At 42.5% G+C, this 24,149-nt stretch overlaps 2 protein-coding genes across 2 annotated transcripts; one reads left to right on the plus strand and one right to left on the minus strand.

The window, feature by feature from the left end:
* Positions 1-975: 975 nt before the first annotated feature.
* Positions 976-11,975, minus strand: PPP6C (protein phosphatase 6 catalytic subunit). The gene is made up of 7 exons (XM_048513050.1): positions 11,645-11,975; positions 8,178-8,273; positions 6,103-6,168; positions 4,801-4,942; positions 3,393-3,472; positions 3,058-3,267; positions 976-1,972 (listed from the first exon to the last, which is right to left on the minus strand). The coding sequence occupies exons 1-7, from the start codon at positions 11,717-11,719 to the stop codon at positions 1,724-1,726; spliced, it is 918 nt and encodes a 305-aa protein (XP_048369007.1). The 5' UTR covers positions 11,720-11,975; the 3' UTR covers positions 976-1,723.
* Positions 11,976-14,210: 2,235 nt separating this feature from the next.
* Positions 14,211-23,271, plus strand: RABEPK (Rab9 effector protein with kelch motifs). The gene is made up of 7 exons (XM_048513049.1): positions 14,211-14,375; positions 15,393-15,553; positions 16,617-16,769; positions 18,350-18,511; positions 19,284-19,433; positions 20,922-21,071; positions 21,602-23,271. Exons 1-7 carry the CDS (start codon positions 14,302-14,304, stop codon positions 21,856-21,858), a joined length of 1,107 nt encoding a protein of 368 aa, XP_048369006.1. The 5' UTR covers positions 14,211-14,301; the 3' UTR covers positions 21,859-23,271.
* Positions 23,272-24,149: the final 878 nt, after the last annotated feature.

The following is a 24,149-nucleotide window of genomic DNA, read 5'->3' on the forward strand; positions in this document are numbered from 1 at the left end:
CTATATGTCCTGTATTTGCTACAGTCAAGATTTTAAAATAAAATTCCCTACTTTTCACAGCATGCATTTAAACATTTCTGTCTTGGAGAAATAAATACATGAAAAAAATTACTAATTCTGTTCTGAGAAAAAGGGTGACTAATAGTTGAAATAAGTGACATGGAAATCCAAACATACACTACTTTTTTCAGCAAGAGCATAAAAGGGACAATTAAAATTTAAAAATAGCACTATAGATATGCCTCTACCTGCCCCATATATTTTTCTCAACAAAGACAACACATTGGTATACTTGCACCTAATAATGAATCTTGTAGCTTACTGAAAAGTTGTTGGAAGACATTTACACACTGTCCTAGTCATACTCCAGCACTGAACACACACACTAGATGACAGGACAAGGGTGGGGTGTTTGTGAGATAAATGAACAGGTACTACTGCTTCTGCAGGTGGTAGAAACCTAGCTTATGCCTATTTATATTGTCTTGACTTGTCCTTTCAAAAGGATTTTAAACACAAGTTTCATGATTCTGGCACTACACAGCAGAATGGCATCAGTGTAGAAAGTAACTTACCAAAAAAGTGAGAATTCAATATTTTGAGGTAATTTTTTTTCTATTTAAAGTTGTTTGTTTCTTTGTTAATCCAGGAATCTGGAATAATGACACTAAAAGTTCAGGTCTTCTTTCCTGGAAATAAACACTGTGGGGATGTCAGAATGCAGCCCTTCCTTCTGTTTTAGCCAAATCCATTTCCGATATTTCCACAGCTGTATAACAACTGGAGAAAAACTGGACAAATTCACAAAAACTGGCCAGGATTCTTTAAGTTTTAGCAGGAACAGATAACTGATATGATGTTGGTATCAACTTCCACAAAACCACCCTCCCAAAGAGACACAGACATTCTTAGCCAAAACTCAGTTATATCAGCATTAAATGTTTGTGTACATAGGAAAGAGTAAGACAATATACATTCATATTAACAATGTATGGTTTATTTCCAACGTTTAACCTAGAGGCAGAATTCAGAATATTACTTTATTACAAATACAAGGTATCTGAAAATAATCAGGACAATTATTTTACTATACAAATTCAAATACTTGCAGCCGGTTTTGTATTTTACTTTTGAATCCTAAAAAACCCAAGGCAAAGCAAACAAAAGTATAATTGGGGCAGCCTTTTAGACCACTAATTTATACCCACTTTAAAACAAAATATAACTAGGACAATTCACTTTTGCATCTTGGAAATGTGTATACTACACTTTGCTGCAAGTTCCATTGTGTACCCTCAGTATGACTTTGCTGCTGAAATTTCTTTAAAACTTACCAAAAAAACCCAACCCCTCCCCAAAATAACCTCCTGGATGAAATGAAGGAGATCAGACTAGTTCTGATACCTTGTTCTATTTTTATTATTTTAAGGAAAAGTGCAGTTTTCCCTAAAAAACACACACACACTCCCACAAATATGCAAGAACAGCTGCCAGCAGGGTAAGTGCTAGAGACATTTCACAAGCACTCGCAGACAAATCTTGGGAAGGCAGATGGGGTACAAAAAGATGTGCAGAAAGGATCAAGAGACGCATCGCTACGGACACAATGTACAACACATTTAGATAATTTAAAAATAAAAAAGGCAAGAGGCAACATTTCAGCAGCAAAGTGCTCGATAAAAAGTATGCCGCAGAGAACCAGTACAAGAAGCTGAACAGTATCTCAAAGGAAATAGGGTGTGGTCGTTCTTGGCGGGATCACACGTTCAGAGTCTGGGACTGCCCGGAAGAGCTTTGGTTCCCTCGTATTTACATCTTTAAAGACCATGATTGAAGCAATATTTCCACAGCGATAGCAGTAGTTCGGAGCAGACCATACCGTTACCAGCTTCTCATCAAACATGAATTTATAGCCTTCGTGTACCAGCTGATGGGCTCTGCAGATGAGCTTTAAGTTGTTGATGTGGACAAACTGTAAAATTTAAAACGGTGGTTAAAACATTGAAGGCAGCAATAAATGAAAGTTAATACTGAGATCTTCTATTTGAGGGGCTCCCTTGTTCTTCAACCTAAACTTTCAATCGGCCCCCTACATGACTCAATTGGCTAGATCTTAAACCTCCTCCTAGCAATTGCAAAGAGGACTTCACATATGAGTTCCACTGATTGCCCTCTCCCAAAACAAGGCTCAGCATTGTACCCAGGGTTTCCTGAAGGCTCATCAACCCCCAGGAGCTGAATTCTGAGAAGCATAGCAGGTTGTATCATGGAAGGGGAAGCTCAGAAGTTCTGTTCTCAAGCACAGTTATCCACCTGGTGAGCCTAAAAACTAAATACCAGCCTGAGGAATATGGAGCAAAGCATATGAACACTGGACACAATGATATCAAACACTGTTGTTTTTATTGCTGCATCCTTAAGCTTCAAATGACCCAACAGCAGTGTCATGGATATTAATAAACATGTCTCCAGACAGAGCTTTCTGCTAGCCCACAAGTACAACTAAGGCTTGTTAATTCACCAGGACTGGGACCTCCCCATTGTCACCCTTCCCCATCTTAACAGCTACATACAAGTCATAAAGCAGCAAATAAGATGCTTGCAAGAGAAGCAGAAAGAATACTTCTCCTTGCAAAATACTCATTTGTCCCAGAGAATAAGAAGCAAGAAAAACAGTTTTTAACAGTTTCTTCAAGCGTTTTGTTGAGTCGCAACCAACTCATCGAGATCCTACAGAGTTCCCCCTCAGGGGTTTTTAAGGTATAAATACCAACCCTGCTTAGCTTCCAGCATCTGATGAGACTGGCAAGTCTGAGCTATCAGACCTGCAACCAAGTTGATGTCTTGTCTATGAAACTATAGTAAGAATGCTGGTCATGTTTTTATTCATTTATTTATTGGGAGCGTTTCTCGACTTGAAGGTTTCATAGCCAACACTTCAACTGTACAGAAAACAAATGCTTTCTGACCTCTCTTGCTTGTAACAACAGAACATTAAACAATGCAAACTGCTGCTGAACACATCCATTAGAAGGGTATGGGACATTTATTTTTTACCTCATTGGTAACTTTGGCTCCAAATAGCCAGCCAGCTCCTCGAGGACTAATAGCCCAGGTGTCAACATCTTCTGGGTCAGACCAGACAAGGTCACAAAAAGCTCCTTTGTGTGGAATCTCTTGGTTGCGCTCAATAGTTCGGATCTGATCCAGTGTTTTTATGTCTGGGGACAGGCCCCCGTGTACACACAGTATCTGCTCGTCTATTAACTTAAAGGGTAAGAGAAGAATACATTTTACTAGCATCACATGTTTGAAATTAACAGAGATAAATGGGATTAGGGAGTCACTCATTTTCCATGCTGAAAAGGTGAATTAAAAAAAAAAGACCTTACCGCTGCTACTGTAAGCATGTCAAAGACTTTGGTGCAGTATCTCCAGGCATTAGCATTACCATATTTGGTTTGGCATTCATCTGTTATAATGAGAGAAAGGAAGGAAGGAGGCATGGAAAACCATGTTGTATTAGTTATAATTTCACAGCCCAGCTGGACTAGCGGGACTGCAGGCTCAGAAAATAACAAGGTAGATACATGAAGAGCTTCTAGAATGGGTCAAAGCCCGGCCACATAGGTTCCACCTAACTCAGCCTAGAGACACCTCCACAAATCACTTAATTTTGATAGTCCTTTTGCATTGGTGTATTCCTTATCAACATTGCTTGAACAACCGATCACCATTTTAATCTCTGCTGTCAAAAGTGAAGAAGAAACAGGTTGTCGACAATCTTTACCAACTCTTGTGTACTACTTAAGACTAGGTAGCTTCTAACAGAATGTGAGCTTAACATTTCCATTGCCCAGGATAATTCGGCATTGAGCAGGGGTCCCCAACATGGAGCCCATGGGCATCATGGCACCCTTTCCTGGTGCCCCTCAAGTATTTTTAGAAAGTGGGTGGGGCCAAGTAGGGCTTTTTTCAGCAAGACTTCTGATTGACCATTGGAGATCTGATTGTACAGATTTTTAAAAGCATTGCTTTGGCAGTAGCTGCCATTATAGGACAATGACCTTCATTGTGTGATTGTGTGCAGCAGCTGGCTCCGCCTCTTGTGGCACCCATTTTGTGGCTGAACCTCCGTAGCCAAATTTTCGCTGTGATTTTTAAATTAGGTTCCCTTGGCTGCTGACTATATTACTTTTACTGTTCTCTACTGGATTTACTCTTTACTTTCCCTGTGTTATATATGCCTAATAAAGGTCTCTGGCTGCACCCAGCACATGGTGGCAGAATCCTGAAGGTGCCTGCAGGCTCAAAGAAGTTGGGAACCCCTGAACTAGGGATCTGAACTCAGCTTTTTGAAGTCCTATCCAGTTTACCATACATTAGCCCAGGGGTCTGCAACGTGTGGATCTCCAGATGTTCATGGACTACAATTCCCAATTCCCATCAGCCAACTGGCCAAGCTGGCAGGGGCTGATGGGATTTGTAGTCCATGAACACCTGGAGATCTGCAGGTTGCAGACCCCTGCATTAGCCAAATCTCAGTTTCCTGTACCCCACACCTATGAAAATCACACCCAAAACAAGCCTAGTGCTAGAGTTTACAATCTGCAGCATCAGATCTCGACCCACAGCTTCCTAAATTACCATTTTATCTTTGTTTATGGCTATGATAAAATCATTTCCCGTAATCCATGTTCTCATTTCTGCAGCTTCTAGAGAAACAAGTTTATTCACTATGGATGTCTGCTGACTGCAACTGAGATTTTTTTTCAGAAAAGAAAAAAGAAAGCCCCTTACCATAAAATCCATACACTTGTGTTATTTGCCTGCTTTCATGATTTCCACGCAAAAGTGTGATACGATCAGGCCATTTTGCTTTTAGGGCAAGAAGAAATGTGAATGTCTCAAGGCTATAGTAGCCTCTGTCTACAAAGTCACCCTGAAAGTTAAAACAGTATTTCATTGAATGGCGGAGAATATAGATTGCATGCAAAAGGTCCCAGTTTAATGCTGACCTCTCCCCATAATGGATCTCAGGTAAATTCAGGGAGAACCTTACTCTGCCTGAGTACATGGAGAGCCACAGCCATTCAGAGTGGACAATTCTGGGCTGCACTGAACAATAATAATAAGAAGAGTTGGATTTATATCCCCCATTTCTCTCCTGCACGGAGACTCAAAGCGGCTTACAAACTCCTTTCCCTTCTCCGCTGACAACAAACACCCTGTGAGGTGGGTGGGGCTGAGAGAGCTCAGACGAACTGTGACTAGCCCAAGGTCACCTAGCTGGCACGTGTTGGAGTGTACAGGCTAATCTGAATTCCCCAGATAAGCCTCCGCAGCTCAGGGGAATCAAACCCAGTTCCTCCAGATTAGAGTACACCTGCTCTTAACCACTACGCCACAGCTGCTCTTTGTAAGATACCTTCATATGTACATGTATTGCAGTGACTTGGGCAGCAATACTAGGTACTTTTATTTGAGAGCAGGCTTGACTGAGCTTTGTGGGACCTAATTGAGAATGCTCAAGCATAAGATTAAGCTGCTAGTTGTATTTCCAGGAGCAATTTTCATGCCCCTCTCTTTCACAAAGCAAATCACCCCAAAAGTTGGAGGATCATGATCATCAAAACAATTCTACTGAAAAACTGAGACTTTTAATAGATTGGTTAATCTTAGAATTGTCTCTCTCTGCTCCTTTAACTGCAGCTCATGCACAGTGATAGCACATTTTAACTCACTGCCCCCTTCTACTTTTGAGTCAATATCCATAACAGAATTCCCATAATATGGAACAAGAGCTGAAGCAAAGATTTGTCCAGTTCTGCCCAGGACCAATTTAACAGTTCCCTGTTTACAGGCACCTAGATATTTTTCAAACTCTGTTGACAAGATATAGCTTTTGATTCCTTTCCCACAGTGCACCATGGGCCGGATGACATTTTCTCAGACTATAAGGAAACCAAAGAGAAAAGACATACTGAATACTAGGCAAAAACCTGTTGGTGTTCTAACTCCCCTATTAACATTATATTTAATTAACCATTGCTGGACACACATATATATATATATATATGTTAGCTTTCAGTTTTTACATACCATAAATATATAGTTTGTATCAGGAACCTGACCTCCAGTTCTAAACAATTCACATAAATCATAAAACTGAAAGACAAAAGAAAAAAGAGAGAAATTTAACAAGGACAGGTTTACAGCATTTAGCATGAACAATCCAAATTACTCAGAACTCTCATTTGATAGCAAGAGATGATCCTTGCTTTTGTTCATGGGCTATTTAAGACATCCACAACACTGCACTGCATTACTTCTGCAACTAATGGAAAAGTAAGTCAATATTTGTAATTAAAACTCTTTAAACAGCTCAAATGAGAAAGGAAGGAAAACTAAAGAAATTGATAAACTTTGAGGATTTGTTGGTAGAGAAAGGGAAAAAAACAGCTAGTAAATCCCTAGGGGGGATTTATATCCCTCCTTTCTCTCCTGCAGGAGACTCAAAAGGGCTCACAATCTCCTTGCCCTTCCCCCCCTCACAACAAACACCCTGTGAGGTGGGTGGGTCTGAGAGAGCTCCAAAAAGCTGTGACTAGCCCAACGTCCCCCAGCTGGCGTGTGTGGGAGTGCACAGACTAATCTGAATTCCCCAGATAAGCCTCCACAGCTCAGGCAGCAGAGCGGGGAATCAAACCTGGTTCCTCCAGATTAGAATGCACCTGCTCTTATCTACTATGCCACTGCTGCTCCTTTAAAAATACATAAAGAAATGGTCCCACAATGGACAACATGATATTGATATCTCAGTGTGAAATTTCCAAATTAAAAGAGGCTCAACTTTATCCCTGCCTTACAATGTGTGAAAATGTGATAAAAATGATAAATCAATGTCATCCTGACTCAACTAGCAAAAACATAGGGTTCAATGGATGGAAAGTGTTGGCACCATGAAACACAAAATACTATTTTTTGTTTCATTCACAGTGGATGTGCCAATGCACAGGAACATTTAGGGAAGTGGTGATAGATTTGATCTCTACTGGAATAAGGCAGAGACTTTCCCCTATCCCAGAATTATGAGAAATTCCAAATAAACATAAAGACTTCATATTAAATGCCACAACCACCACTTGCATGCTAATGGAAAAAAATAACAACACTGAGTAAAAAAAATGAATGGAACATCTTAAAGATTTAGTTAATAACTTCCACAATTAGAAAAGAAAGTCTAAATAAATTACATTTGTGGAATTGAGCGGTACAGATTTATATAAAACATGTTATGTCAACAGTCTTTGCTCTTTCTAGACTGTAGGCTTTGATACTTAATTTCCACACTTCTTTTAATGTAATTTTTTTAACGCGTGTAGAATAATACATTACATAAGTGAGGAGAATGTGCACTGGTCCTTGTGCCCCTGGCTGATACTGCTCCTATTGTGATTACTTTCCACCCTATCAGCTAATACGCTGGGTATCTTTACTGCTGAAGCAGCAGCCTAATAAATGCACTCTCCACACTGCTATATTACTTCAGCTTGTAAAACTTGCACCTGTTCTCATCCAGTTATGGGCCCATTAATCAGTGCTGTTACATGAAATCCCTCCCACAAAAAACCTTGGTGAATCCAGAATGTTCTCCAGGCACAGTGCACATCTACCTGGAATGGAATTCTATCTTTATTAGGGCCTTCAGGGACAAATCCACATAAGCATTAAGGAAAATTAACTGTAGTCTACAAACTACCAGTTTCAAAATAAGAATCGAAAGTAGGGAAAGTCACATAACTGTGTGCTTCACTAAATTATTTAATTACCCGTCTCAGTTTGCCACACACACTTAGGGTGGGGAGACAGGTGACAGGACTGAAAGTTAACTTTGGAAAAGTTAGAAAACATCTGCAAGATTGTAAGTGCACTGCACCCCAACTATCATCTCTGAATTACAGGGATTGTCTAGTATTGTTAGTACACACAAACAAGAACACGCCCCTCTTTCCCTCCATGGCATCAAGAATACTAAAAAAAAATCACAAGAGCTATACAGTGGCTGTTTTTCCATAAGCTAATGCTTCAACACTCTTCTATAACACTTGCAGGAGTCTTCCCTCTCTGCTACAGGAGAACACAATGCCAATAGAATAATCTGTACAAAAATCCACCTGTCCATGAATGTCTCCACAGACGGTAACTGGTGTAGAAACAGGCTGCACGTTAGATTCTTCCAGGAGCAGGTCACACACATAGTCACACAAGCGCTATGGGGAGAAAATGTATTTGAGTCAACATGAAATCTGATTGAATTCTGAATAACTATCAACTTGCCGCATTCTATCATAGAATATGCACATTTTGGGTAAACAGCAGCTATACCAGAACAATCTGGAGCCATGCTCTCACCCACACCCACCCCATCACTCACTACCCTGAATTATAAACCAATTTACTGGATCAGAACAAGGGTTTAATCCTGTATAACATCTTGAAAGACATTTTCAAGATCTTGTCAAAGGTCTAGAATATATGGCAAGAGGAACTGTTAGAAATGTGTCAAACTAGAACTAGTTTGGATGGCACAGTCATTCTCCGTGCTACTGCTTTTGCTGGGTAAATTACAGAGATCAACATTTAACTTGCAAAGATTTTTCTTTCTTGCTCACTAGAACAAAATCCATAGTTGTTATTAGCCTTGCAATTATTTACATACCAGAAAAATATTCACATTTTAGCAAAGAAGCTAATAGTGTTTTTTATTTCCTGGTAAGAGATTCAATACTTTTGTTCTGTATAAGAATATATAAGACATATTTGATAAACTCTTGAAGTCTGCATTTTAATTGGATAGTTTCCTTTTTTGCTGCTCCTCATAAAGGGTATGATCTGATACTAGCCCTGTCTTGTATTCTTGGACATTGGTAGGCTATCCTCATAAAACCTTAGCATCAGGGATTGAGAACTCTTGCTCCTTAACTCCACTCATCCCCCCCCCCCCAAAAAAAAACACCAAGGAAGAATTCAGGAAAATACAAAAACTTGCACAGCCATAATGTGTTACTCTGTTAATATCATGTTAATATCATTACAAGCTATCACATGGCTTTTTCCTTCCTGGGCTTTGTTAGGGTCTGACAAAAACAGCAGTACCCAAATTATTCCACCTGTCTGTGGAACAACAACAAAATAGATAACAGAGTTGACAGAACAAGAGTTTAACCAAGTAACAAATGGCTTCACAGAGAAGGTACAATGTTGCCAAGCTTAACCATTTTTTAAAAGCACAATTAGGTTATTTTTCCTCCATCACATACTTTGCCAAAATACAGTACAAACTGAAGTACATTTTAAAGACATAAATCTGTCTTAAAATAAAAATTAGCCCACTTATTGCTAAAACAAAGTGATTTAACATGCAGTGCCCTATCACATGCTGCAGAGAACAGTATATTAAAAACCACGCAGTGCAAGCTCTTTTCCTTTCAAAGACAAAAGCCTTGGTCACCAAGAGCTTAAAGTGCAAACATACAGCAAAATATTAGCTGCAAACCATTTCCTGGAGACAGCTGCTATGCAGCCTGCTGAGCTCAGTGGGAAGGAACCCACATATTCCCATCTGTCACTGCATTAATATACTGAAATTGGGGAGAAGATGTTTGAACATTTCAACTAACGCATTTGAGATGAGCAGAGGAGTACAGGCAAGGCTTCTAAAACTTTTACCGGGTAGGCACTGGGATGACAGATACTAAGTTTGTATCTGCAGCATATCATGCAAAGGTAAGAAAGCTGTGTCTGACTAAATAATCCCTTCCATGCACCTGCTTCAGAAAGGAAGCCCCACTGTTCTCCATCCAACTGGCCCATCTTCCAAGAAAGAAGCTCCATTCTGGTTTTCTCTCCTATTAAAAGGCTACATTGGTCAGAACATCGACTCCCTTTTTCTCCCTTATGGCAGTACAAAATACTAGGTTATATCTATGGGTTGGATCCAGACTAAAATAACAGCTTCCGCCAATTGCCCCTTCCCACTAACTTCCTCCAAATGACCCTCAAGGTCCTCTACACCTCATGCTGTGGAAACGAGTGGGCTACAGCAGGGATGTAAGAACATTATATTTGCTGATGGAAAGTTTAATCTGGATCTAACCCTTTCAAATACAAGAGGACACTAGTGTCCTACCTGGTCTTAGCCTAAGCCCCTTCCAGATCACGCTTACACAGAGTGTAAGAAAGGGCAGCCAAACACCCACTACCCAATAATCCACTAACAACTGTATATAGAATCGCAAGGTCTCTAATCTCCTTATCAATATATATTCATATAGTTAGACATTCAAAGCATAATACATCAGTGAAATTGACGTTGGTTTCCTCAAGCAACCGGCCAAAGGTCCACCGTAAGCCGATTCAACGAACTGCAAGCTGCACAGGAGCGATGTCGGAAAGGAAGCTCATTCATAAACGTGTTGATATAATCCCATTCAATTCCATACATACGTAGTTTGCCTTGAATTCATCAATGAAAAACCACAAAGGGGTGCTGTGTAGTTTCCGGGCCAGCCACAGATGCAGGCGAAACATCAGGAAAGAATGCTGCTAGAACATGACCATACAGCCCCGAAATTACACAGCAACCCAGTGATTCCAGCCGTGAAAGCCTTTGACAATACATTGAAAAACCACAAATCTTATTGTAAGTGAAGAAACCGGACCCGCTTGAGGAAACCAACATCATTGATATCTGTCCGTTAAGGATTATAAAAACTTACAACTTTTTCCATGGATTACAATTATATGGCAAAGTTTGGTACTTTGCGTATGTGATGCACTTTAAAGGAAGATCCAGTCATTCATGTACAGGTTTATCTATTGAATCAGCGCTTGTAAGTAAGCCTATGGAACTGTGTAAATTAAGAAAGAACGACACAACAACCTTGTAGAGAGTATAAAGAGGCTACTTTATTTATTGATTTGCACAATTTCACTGATGTATTATGCTTTGAATGTATAACTATATGAATATATATTGATAAGGAGATTAGAGACCTTGCGATTCTATATACAGTTGTTAGTGAAATATTGGGTATTAGGTGTTTGGCTGCCCTTTCTTACACTCATTGCATGAGCTAAACTGTATATTTGTCACTCTTGGATTATAACATGCACAGCCATCTGCTGAGTGAATATACAAAAATATAATTCTGCGCTAAACAGAAGCACTTATACGGCTCCCTAATCTTTAGGTGATTGATAAGGCTTACAAAACCTCCCCAAAACCCAGAGGCACAACACCCGCTGAATCCCAGAGCAGAAAGGAGCTCCAAATGACATCCGGTTCCCAAACTCTCCCTGGGTGACCCTCAGACCTATTTATGACATTTCAACGTCACCTCCCCTTGCTCACGAGACAGGCTTCAGAAACCCCTCCAAGTCCCCCAAGTCGGGAGCAGGAAAGACAACCGACCCCCAGTCGATCGCAGGACTCCCGCTCGCCTAAACTGCCTGTTCAGCGCCACCATAGCTTTCGTGCGCCGTCTCTCTTCCCCAGGCGGCTTACACGCGAGAAAACCTCCCAGAGCAACCAGGAAAGAGAGGTACGTCCAGCTTGTCCCTCCTCGCGAGGCCCCCGTACCTTGAGGTCGTTCTCGGGCAGATACTTGCAGAGGCGCGCGATCTCTACATACTTATCCAAATCCAGGGGGGCCATTTTGGAAGAGCCGCTTTGAAGTGGGGGAAGAGAAGGGAGGGAGGGAACGAGAGGGAGAAGGAGAGACCAAGACCCGGAAACGAAGACCAGAACTTCCGGGTTGCGCGTTCGTAAACCCGTTCCCGAGAATTTCCAGGATCAACGCGCGCGGAAGGAGGCCGAGAACCACACAAATCCTCTCCCTGCCCCCCTTTTCTCTTTCTTTCTTTACTCCCTCCCCGCGGGAGGGAATGCGGGCCTAACCGGAAATGACAGCATCCACTTCCGGTTTACGTTTGAATTCCGCGCACAGGCTACTTCGGGCCTCTTCATGCCCAGAGTGCATTGCGGTGCTTTGCGTTAAAAGGGCGCTAGAAGCCGTTTTGCCCCGTGGCATTCTGGGATTTGTAGTCTATTTCCACCTCCTTAGCCTGTGGGTTTTTCTGTGATAGTCGTCCTATAAGTGCAACTGGGTAAGTCTCAGAACAGAAGAGAATCCTGCTGCATTAAATCAAATGTCCATGTTGTCTGTCTTGATTCTCCCACAAGCACAGGGAAAGCCCAAAAGCTGGAGAAAGAGGCCAACCTGTTTCTATTGTTACCCATCTCTTTCCATGCAACAAGAATGCATATACTACTCCTGAACAAGGAGTTTTCACTTATCCATTGTGTCTAACAGCCATTGGCTGACATCGCCTCCATTAATATTTCTTGCCTGTTTTTAAAGCCAAAAGCTGCCTGAGCTATAAACTAACTGTCTTTTGTGACAATGAGTTTTATATGTGTCCTGCTTAGGATTTCCTCAAAAAGCTAACCTTGCTCTGGGACAGGGGAAAAGGGTGGCCAGAGGGAAAAGAAGGCTGCAGCACGCCTAGACCTTTTGATACCTTTGCAGAGTATTTCAGTCACTGCATGCTTTTATCACCTGTGTGACAAATTGCACTCACTGGTCCAAAGTCAGCCGTTCTTGTCTATCATTTTCATGAGCTAAACCAGTTTATGACAAAGAACGAATAGGATGTACTGAAAGTAAGGACAGCGAGTGCCCATAGATATACAATACATTATTGCAGTCAGAGAATGCATGATTGCCCTTAGGGAATAACAGAACCCATGCTTGCCCATAGAGAATAATGGAAACCACGCTGGGCCCTGGTCTGCATCAGAAATAGTGGAGGGCATGGTAGCTCATAAGGAGTAATGAAAACCCCACTAGTCAATAATAAATAATGAAGACCATGTTTGCCCACAGGGAATAAAGGAGACCATATGTTCCATTGGGGATAATGGAGAGAAGCCTTGCTGATAGGAAATAACAGAGAACAGCCTTGCCCTAGGAAATAATGGAGAGCAACATTGCCCCTAGGATATAATGGAGGGACACTTATATCATAAGAGATAATGGAGAGCAGCCTGGTCTTTACGAAATCATTATTTTCTAAAGCATGCTTGTCCTTAGGGAATAATGGAAACAATGCAGGCTTAGCAAACTTGGTAAAATAAAAAATATAGGTGTTTATGTGGAAATATGGAAATACAAGCAGCATTCAAGCTAAGACTGAAAAGTTCGAATGCTTGGTAGAGAATATAGACTATAATTCTTTTGGAAACATGGTGGGATGAGGAGAATCTGTGGGACATGGTGATCCCTGGATGTAAACTATACAGATGTTAGGAAATGGAGTGTTGGAAACACTCTGGAATTCAGGAACTGTCTTAAGAACATAAGAAAGAGCCTGCTGGATCAGACCAGAGTCCATCTAGTCCAGCACTCTGCTACTCACAGTGGCCCACCAGGTGCCTTTGGGAGCTCACATGCAGGAGGTGTAAGCAATGGCCTTCTGCTGCTGCTGTTCCCAAGGTGAGCACCTGGTCTGCATTTGCTACCTCAGATCAAGAAGGATCAAGTCTTAAAAGTTACTACATCAGTAGAATTTCAAAGAGAGAGTCAACTTGATGCTGCTGAGAAGGAATTAATATGCTGATTTAGCTCATATCAGGTGACAGGGTTAGAGGGGTGCCTGATCTCTGTGGAGACTGGGAAAAGGTAGTTTGCTACATAAGATAGTTGTCTTGTTTTTAGGTAAATACCCTTAAGATGGCCACCTTCCAGCTGTGATCTTTTAGGTGACACAAGACTTGTCTACTGCCGTTTTGAAATATTAACTGGACTCGAATCTAGTTGTATTAACTTGTGTGTACAAGTTGCTGATATGCGGGTATAAAATGTACAAAAATGCTGGAGCTCTCCTGCTTGGAATATATATATATAGCTTTATCTTGTTAACGGTGCTGAATAATATGCAGTGCTTCACAGGTCACAAGACAGTTTCTCGGGCAGAATCTGAAACATTACTCCATTGTCTTTCCCTTCCACTGACCACAGATGCCGGGATTAAAATTGCACCTCAGAATTAAATAGGCAGAGAAAAGGATGAACTGCGAATAAAAACCGTCCATGCGAGCAGGGGGCATGGAGGAAGGCCCTGTCGCTCTTCTAAGGGCGGGGCCAGGCGTCTCCTAGCAACGGCCCGGGGAAAGGCGGGGACCTGATTGCTCCCAGGTCTCCTCCTTCTTCTCTTCTTCCTCCGCTGGCTGAATCAATGGGGCCGGACTCAGGATCGCGGTCGTCGCTGCGCAAACTGAAGCCTGGAGACGCTCCAGAAAGCGCGACCTGGTGCGTTTCTAAAAGCAGGGCTTTGCGTGCGTGTGAACATCGCTTTTGGGTTGTCAGCTTCGCATGCGGCTGGGCTCCAACTTGGAAGATCGTTCACCGATTCTGCACGTGCAGACTCCGTGTACGTGGTTTGCAAGTCGCAAGCCAATGGAAACAAGCCCTTTCTCAGTTCCTGCACAGATGAAAACAGGGGCCTCGTTTGTAGTCCTTTTTGGATGACAGCCGTGCTTGCATAACCCTGTGACTAGCCCACTGTCTTTTCTATGGCTGGCACTGCAGAGTCTCGACTGTCTGAAATGATTTAACTGGAGATGCCTGGGACTGAACCTGCAGGGGACATGGAAGCACAGCCCTTCCCTAAAATATAGTTGTTCCATGAAGTTGCAATGATCACCAAGATGTGATCTGTCAGTACATGACTGGTATGAGGGAAATGGTGTTTTGTCTGCGGGAGGTTTGCAGGAAAAGGTGTTTGGGTTGGGAGTGTTGGAATGGCCTGCCCTAAACTGAAGTGGAGAAGGAAGACTTGTGTGTGAAAAAGAAAGCACAGCTTTTTGTCAGGGAGCAATAACAGAGAGGGGATTTTAAGGAAAACTGTCCTCTTTGGAAAAGATTTGAGGAAGATTGCGAGTGGGTTGGGAGAAGCAATGGGTGTAGGGTTTCTCTCGTCTTCTGAGGATCTAATGTGGAGTTGTACCTCTGTGCTCTACCTATATAATACCTATAATGAATCCCACCTTGCAGATAGAAGAGGAAGCCAAAGAGTCTTGAGTCTAGGAATAAAGCCACTGAGTGAATGTATAGCAGAGAAGATTTGGACCAGGAACTTCCTGATACACAGATTGGCCTCTTAACTGCTGTGCAGGCCTGTGCAGCCAAGCCTTAAACGAGCTTTCACAGAAGTCAGTCCTACTGCGTTCTGTGGAATTTACACCCTGGCAAAGTTATTGCTCTTCTCTGTTTGTTCTTTGCAGAACCACAATCTTTCAACAATTCTTTCGTTTTTGTTTTTTCCAGGTATACCTTTGCCCCCCTTGGGGAGAGCCCCTGTGCTCGTGTGGGCCACAACTGCTTGTACTTGCCTCCACTGGACTCAGGCAGTAGTAAAGGCAAAGTTGTCATTGTAGGGGGAGCAAACCCAAACGGCAGCTTCTCTGATGTGTACTTCATCGATCTTGGTAAGAGGTAGGGTGTATTTTGCAGCTGAATTTATGTTGTAGGATCATAGAAAATTACAACATTACAATAGTAAAGTACAGGATTAAGTGCTGAAGTCAACTTTCTGGGAATTTCAGTTTTTACACTTAAAAAGAAAAGCAGGTGTTTGGTTCTCGTGGTTCTGAAGATCCGCCTGAAAGTGTGTGGCTAGCATGTATTTATATATATTTATATTTATTTTCTCAACATATACAGGGTCAAAAAACAAAAATAAAGGTAACATTCTCACCTCACCACCTCAATTCAAAACAAGAACATGAAATATAAAAGGGAAAAAAGAAAATAAGTAATTACTTCCTGCTAACTCATTATTGAATTCTAATCCATTCTAGGTTCGTGCATCTAATTAAAATGAAACAATTTATCAGTTACACACTTTATCATTGCTAATATTCTATTTCAGTCTGCTGTTTTCTTTTAAATCTCAACTCCTGCAATTATTTCTCTTCTACCATATTTTTTCAATAGGTAGTTCATAAAAGATTTCCAGTTTTCTACAAACGTCTCTGTAATAGTGTCCTTTTAATAAGGTTAATTTTGCTATTTTTTAATATCCTGTGATCTTCTGTATCCAGTCTTCCTTGGTTGGTATGACTAACATGTAGAGAAATCTCCTTAGCTGCAGAAACTGCTGAAATAGCACGCAAGGCTTGAAATGTTTCTTGCCTTTCTCTGTGGACTAGCAGAGGAAGGTTGACATTTAAAAAAATAGTAAAAATTGCAGAATAAAATATGCAAAATAAAGAGCAATCCTATTTATTTACATAATTTATGCTAGTTGCATAATTGAGTGTTTTTGGTTTCAGGAATTAGGTTGTCTGGACACAGAAAGTTGTTTTGTATTTAGAGGAAATAATTACGAAACTTGGGTATTTTATTCAGTGCAAGGGACTTTGCTCCATGATGGTAACTGAGAGCAGTCCTAAGAAGGTCTAATCAGAATCCTATTCAGGTCTATTCATTGGGACTTACTGCTGATGAAGTATTTTGGATTGTACTTACCAGTTTTCTTACATACCATAGATAAACACAGCTGGACCTTGCCTCATTGGGAAGGCCTCTTGCCCCGATATGAGCATTCAGCCTTCATTCCTGTAAGCCAGCCCACAAAACTTTGGGTGTTTGGAGGGGCCAACGTGTCAGGGAACAGGAATTGCGTGCAAGTTTTGGATTTGCGTAAGTGTCTTTGTTATTTCTTCAAGTGCCTTTGTTATTTCTTCAAGATATCTTTTTTAAAAAATCTCCATACAATATGATGAGTTATAGTTCGTGTATCTGTTCCACTAACGAGATACTTTCACCTGGTACGAAGAGCCTTCCCTTTTAAGAAATGTCTTGCGACTAGGGAAAGAAATGGTAACTTGGCATCTGTTGAACAAGTGATTGACAAACAAGCAGTCCTGTGGCACAGAGTGGTAAGCTTCAGTACTGCAGTCAAAGCTCTGCTCACGATCTGAGTTCGATCCCATCACAAGTGAGTCAGATAGCCAGCTCAAGGTTGACTTTGCCTTTGATCCTTCCAAGGTGGGTAAAATGAGTACCCAGTTTGCTGAGGGTGAAGTGTAGATGACTGGGGAAGGCAATGGCAAACCATCCCACAAACATAGTCTGCCTAATAGACGTTGGGATGTGATGTCACCCCATGGGTCAGTCATGACCTGGTGCTTGCATAGGGGACAACCTTTATTAACAAATCTCCAAACCTGCATAAAATTAAGGTTGTTCTGTGGTTGTCTTTCCGCCATAATATGTGATGCTTCCAAAAAATGTATGCAATTCTAGTATTTATAATTTCAATTTAACATGCATCATTGAAATATATTTCATTATAAAAAAAGACTTCTGCCTCTCCTTTCAATACATTATGGGCTATTGCAATATAAAAGTCATCATACAAACAATTAAACAATAAAAATATGAGTTCAGTAAAAACACAGAGTTAAAATTCACAAAACAATAAATTAGCAATAGCGAAAGCAATAAGACCAATCATTATTGCTGGTCTCTAGACAAAATGTTCAAATCTCTAGCACAGCCAGCCTTAGCTAAACCAAAAACTTGGCAGAACAGGTACTGTCCTCCTAAAACCTTTGCCTCTTGGAGGAGGATACTTGGCAATCCTGGTGCTACCAATAAAAAGGCCTTCAGTCCCATCCACGAGCCAGGTGCGCTTGGCCACTGCCCCCAAAGGGTCTTCCCAGCTGTGTGGGGAAGTCAAAAAGCCTACCCACTGCTGAGAAGCCTCAATGGGTTGCACCAGACTTACGCCAGTGAAAAGGCTGGCTTAAGGGCAGACTGTGGCTTGCCTGCATAACACCACAAAGTGCCGGAGGGAGCCGACTAATGTCAGCTTTGCCCCTGTCCTGCCCACCACAGCAGTGGCACTGTGGTGCTGGGGCAGTGTTCAGCACTATGTTCCAGCACTGAGGTGAGGGGTGGTGGGGTGGCGGCCACACATCAAGTTGGATTGCCCCTCCGTTGGGGTAAGTACCTCAGGGAGGGCAAATCTGCCGGCACAGCCAGCGTGCTTCTCCCAGAGCTGTTTTGGCCCCTGCTTCTTGTCACATGTTACATCCAGGTGGACTTTCAGTGGTAGCACAGGAAGGAAGCAAAGGGGTAACCATTTATTTCAGTGTGAGCTTTCAGTCACAGTTCACTTCCCCAGGAAGGATGGCTTCTCCAGATGACTTCCAACATCCAGATTGCTTCTTTGGTTTGAATCTGACCATTTGTGAACCTTTATGGTTCCTCCCTAGAAAGTGGAACTTGGGAGAGTCCAAAAGTGACTGGCACTCCACCATCCCCAAGGACTTACCACACATCCTCTGCAGCAATCGGGGATCAGCTGTACGTATTTGGAGGAGGTGATAAAGGGGCAGATCCTGTGCAAGATCAACAACTTCATGTGTTCGACTCAGGTAACGTATCATTTAATGTCTCTGGAAGGACATTTCTCATTTATATGGTTTAAAGACTGCCTGGCTTAAGGCTGATGTGGCATGCACCCCATTTTTATGACAGTACATACTGGATTAGAGTACTGGCACTTTTCTGGGGGGGAGGGGGGCTTCCAACTTGGTGGAAATCAATACAACCTTATGTATGAGTACTGACTCCATCCAGACAGCATATCTGTTGAATGAGCCTTTATGGGCATATCTGTTCACATAGCAGAGTTCCTACACAGCTTGTCCTGAATTATATTAAATGGTGCAAATGTATCTCAAACCAGTGATCACCATTTTAGGTTAAGGTCACAAGAAACCTTGTTTGATAAGGTCCAGAAAACACTGAAGATGTATATTTTTCTGTATTATGTCTTGCAAGGGATTCAGGTGCTCCACTTTAGTGACCCCTGTGCTAATTTTTACCTGTTTACAAAATTCTACCTATCTGCACTCATCTGCTGAAACTGAAATCTGGCTTGCACTGTCTAATAGTCTGCAACAGTTTCCATTTAAAAATCTTCACAAGGTTCAGATGCAAGACTGTACTAATATATAGCTAATAGTGGCTAACATCAAATGCTAGATGAAATATTCTGGATAACACAAAAGCTTACTTATGACTTTGTGATATTTTGGCAGCCTGGTCCTAATCTAAGGTATTGCAAAAGTTAGGGCTTGCTCTTTTGAACATGCTAGAAGCCTTTTCCTCTTACCCTAATGTGCCTGGTTTTCTCTTGCATAGCCACACTCACATGGCAGCAGGCGGAAGTCCAAGGCAGTCCTCCTGCCCCTCGGCATGGCCATGCAGTGGTGGCTTTTGGGAGCAAGCTCTTCATCCATGGTGGTTTGTCTGGGGATACCTTTTATAGTGATCTGTACTGCATTGATACAAGTAAGAAACTGGTCATGTTGATTTTAAAGAAAGTGTTTCATTGCTCTCATACCTATTTGGGCTTTTCCATGTCAACCACAAATGATATTATATACATGGATATTGTTGGGATTCTTAAATAGATTCTAAACCTGCAGTGAAAGTGGAATGATGATAGAATTGTGACACATACTCTATCCCAGAAATCTTTCTCAGATCTGGCTGGAGTCTGTATAAAGCAGAGATTCTCAGGATTCTGTTTGTTTTTTCCAAAGCATGCATTTAATTCATTTTTACCCATTTGACGGCATAGACTATCTAGACAACTTGCATGTAGCTTCCCATCCTAGCTCAGTGGTTCTCAACCTTCCTAATGCCGCGACCCTTTAATACAGTTCCTCATGTTGTGGGGACCTCCAACCCTAACATTTATCCATTTTACAGATGGAGAACACTGATGCAGAGAGTCTTAGGTGACCCCTGTGAAAGGGTCGTTTGACCCCCCAAAGGGGTCATGACTCACAGGTTGAGAACCACTGCTGTATGACGTCTTATTTCTGCCACCTTCTACCACTTAAGAGGTTCCCAGTCAACGCAGAGCTTTCTCTCTTGCCACGTGCATTGTAATGCCATCTGTGATTTTGTTAGGGAGTTTCCAAAAAAACCCACACTCAGATAGGACCTGTCCTTGTAAGAACTGTTCATAATTCATATCCCATGTTCTCTTTTATTGTCCCTTCTATACAATTATTCAGGCTAATCTAGTAATGCCTCTTGTAGTCCAGGGGTCGGCAACCTTTAGCACCCAAAGAGCCATTTGGCCCCGCCTCCCCAAGCCCGGCCTTCAGCCAAGCGGGCGGGATAGACAGCAGCAGCAACACCAATGAAAGCATGTTGCACTTGTGACGCGGTGAGCACACCTCCTTCCCCGCCCACTCCTTCCTTCCTCCTTCCAGCATCCTTTCCTCTCCTTCCCAGTCGCCAGATGAGGGAAGGAGGGGAAAGAACACCAGAGAGAGGGAGGGAGGGGGCGCGCTTGCCTCGTCCCAAGTGCAACTTGCTGTCGTTGGCCTCGCCGCTGCAGAGCCACAGTATGAGGATAAAAGAGCCGCATGCAGCTCCAAAACCGGGGGTTGCTGACCCCTGTTGTAGTCGATAAGAAAGAGCTTTTGGATTCCCCAAAAGTATCCTTCCTTTTGAACAACCGCAAGTCAGAAATAACTGAAATCATTGCAAAATTCCTATAGCCCAACCTGGAGTTGCAATCCTGTAGGGTCTTGATATGATCCATTATGTCCATCCAGCTTCATATAGTGTTATTTTATGTAGTTTACTTTTATTCTAGTGGCTTATGTTGGCTTGTTTTATCTGATGTGATTCTTTTTCTAGAAGTTCCATTTTGTTTGCTTGTGGTGCCAATAGAGGAAATAGGATGATGAATACAGCTTGTGTGTGTTTCAGATTTGTTCTGTGTGGAATTCAGACTGATTATTGGTCTTCTTCATGCAGGAGATATGAAATGGGAGATGCTGTCAACCACTGGGTCTGCCCCAGGAGGGCAGGCAGCTCACTCGGCCGCTGTTTTTCAGGGTCATTTGTACATCTTTGGTGGAATGAACCCAACAGGTGCACTGGACTCAATGTACAAATATCACATAGGTGGGTTGTGTCAAGGATGTCTGGGGAGTGACTAGCCTCCATGAGCTGTTAGCTGAGCCTTGCTGTCTTTTTCACAGCTTGCTTTGACTGGGGGAGCCATTCAGCATTGATAAATGACCCTACTTCAGTAAGAGAACCAGGGTTATATGTGTTGGGACTTAGCATTTCTGCTAATGAGAGGGGACAATTATTGCTTATTCTCTCCTCCGTGCTCTTTCTGGGAATTCCCCCAAGAGCAGCATTTGGGACTGCTGCAGTGGGGAAATGAGAAAGCTGCCGTTCTCCAATGGAATGTTTCACTCAGTGGTAATGTTTAGCAGGCTCTGAGCCTCTGACTAACATGGCTACTCTCTCACACCCATGTCTGTAGCCCTGGAAAAGCCAGAAGGTCTGTGTTCAAGTCATCCTGTCCACAAAAGCAGAAGGGACTAAAAATAATCCATGCCGTTGTTCTCTCCCTTCCCCTTTGTGCTTTGCATGCCTGCTAATTATTTCCTTAATGAGCATTTGCCTTCCTTTCAACATTTCAGAAAAAGGTCACTGGACACATCTAGAGTTCAAGAGTCCTTTGCCCCCTGGGCGCCTGGACCATTGCATGTGCATCATTCCCTGGGAAGTCCCCTCCAAGAACAGAGATCGTGAAGCTGCAGCTGGAGAAAGGACCCATGGCCAGAAGGAAGCCCCTGAGAAGGAAAGCGGCCCCAAGGAGCACCTGTGCCTCATCTTCGGGGGAATGGATATGAGGAGGGAGCTGTACAAGGACTGTGTTGCGACTCTCCTTCAGTAAGAGAATCAGGGGGCACTGAAACAGCACAGCTCTTAAGGCAAAGGTGTTCAAATCTGTTGCTTCAGATGTTCATGGACTACAATTCCTATCAGCCCCTGGGCTGAAGCACCAGAGATGGACACCCTTGCCTTAGGGACGAGGGTTTGCCCTTCATTCCTGTGGAGTCTTCACTGACAATCTAAAACCTTATGGCCAACTACAAATGTGTGTATTCTTGTATATGTATTTATTGAGGTTCTGGTTTTAAAAGTGCTTAAATGGACAGGGCAAGGAGAACTTATGCAAGCACGTTGGTTTTCTTTTTTGGTGTCTTGATAATTTAAATGTATGCAAAAATATACAGATCTGTACTTTTATGTAGCTGGTAACCTTTTTCCTTCAAGAACTGGTTGCCAGTACAAGGCTGGAGGCCCATCGGCTCAGTTCTACATTGGAATGTGTGCCTTCACTTAGCCACAGCTAGGGCAACATGTTCGGCAACGTACCAGATGCCTAGAAGGGAAAAATGCTCCTTTTGTAGTCTTCATAAAAGGACTCATAGCAAGGGACCAATTGTGATTAATGTGATTTCAGAGAAACACTGCAAGACGATCTTACCTGGCATGCTTTAGAGAAGAAAGCAGGAGCCCTGTCGGGACAGCTGGAAGAGGTTATCGTATAGGGGACACAACAGGGCCCTTTCCGCACTGGCCAATAAACTATTTTAAGGGTGGGATAAAACCCAGGTTGGGAGAGAACTTCGCATGGATCCCGCTCCTGAAGCAAGTCTGCACCACATTCCCCCCTCCTCTCCCCAACCCAGGTTTTACCAGAATCGCGATGTCTGTGATTCTTTTAATGTGCCTCGCAGCCACGGCTAAGTGAATGGCTGTGGCTGTGCTTTTTGTTTCGTGTCCTCCTGGCTCCCATCTGTGGAGCCATGCAGGCAGCAGTGCTATCTCCAGCAAAGCTGGAGCATGTGTGCCTGCCTGTGTAGCTGCACATTGTGGAGGTATTAAAGTTTTTTTAAAAAAAGCAAAGGAGAACAGCCAGCCATGCGAATGACCTGGGGCTATGCTAGGCTCATTTATCCCAGCTGCAATCTGCTCAGAATTTGCTGTGCGGAAAGGGCCGGTGTAAGAGAAGTCATCTGCATAGAAGGCAGCCACTTCTTCCAGTGCAAGGAAAGGAAAATGCTGGACTTCTGCCTAGTTTCTGAATCTATTAAAGCACTGCCACGAAACACTTGCTTTACCTCTGCCTCTGCCCTGAACGTGTTTTTTTTTCCTGAATATGAGGTTTTCTGATCAGAGAACTGAATAGGCCTTTGTAACAAGTAGGGTGAAGTACTTGTTCTGCCTTCTGCAGGTGGCTTAATCTGAAATCTAAATACATTACTTTGAACCCCAATTAAACTTAAATCTGAATGCATTACTTTAAACCCCTGAGCATTTTGGGATTATGTGATGGGCTTCCCCAGAAGACTACATGGTTATGCCTAACACAGAGGCAAAATGTCTCTGTTGTGTTCAACTAAGTGCATATTCAGGCTGAAGGGGTGGGTGAGATGCTAGCCTACTTAATCCTTCAAGACTGTAATGGATTGTATAGGGTCAAGCCCCAGAATCCCACCAATCCTACTAATCTTGCTAGTTAGGAAAATCAGAAAAGCATTGACTGGGAGTAGCCAAGTTTCATTTTTTTCAAGGCTGTTCTTCCCCCATATTAGTTATTTAAAGTGCACCTCATCTAGGTGGGGGAAACTGTTAGGTGTTCCATAGAGCAGATGCAGTGTGACACCCCTTATGGACTAGAGGAGGGCTTCAGCTGGCCTTCATTAGCCTCCTGCCTTTTAAAACTCAGTAGGACTTCCTCAACACTGGGCAGTTAAGGTAAGTCTGCTCAAGTCATGTCATTGAATAACATTTTGTAGGCCTTTAATGGAAGTAATAATAGGGCAAACCGAAGTGGCTGATTCTGACAGAGGTTGCTTAATTTAAAATTACTGAAGTAAGGTGACTATTGACAATGCTGCCCAGACTGGGTTTTCTTTCTTCCTTGAGGAAAGCACATATTAGGTTAACCTAATTTTTTTCTCCTTCTGAGTTTAGCACACCTGATTGAATCTGGAACCTTCTGATTTGTTAGCTGTACTAGATGCAACTCTATCTAGTGCTGAAGACGCTCCTGTCTTCAAAGCAGAGTGAATTACTGAATCCAAGCAAAAGGTCAACAGCACACCAGTTCCATTACGATCAATCTTTTGTGGCGACAGCAGCAGTAGAAGGATCTTGTGGGGTTTGTAAGCCCAC

The sequence above is a fragment of the Sphaerodactylus townsendi genome, linkage group LG12 (assembly GCF_021028975.2).
Source record: "Sphaerodactylus townsendi isolate TG3544 linkage group LG12, MPM_Stown_v2.3, whole genome shotgun sequence".
Taxonomy (NCBI): Eukaryota; Metazoa; Chordata; class Lepidosauria; order Squamata; family Sphaerodactylidae; genus Sphaerodactylus; species Sphaerodactylus townsendi.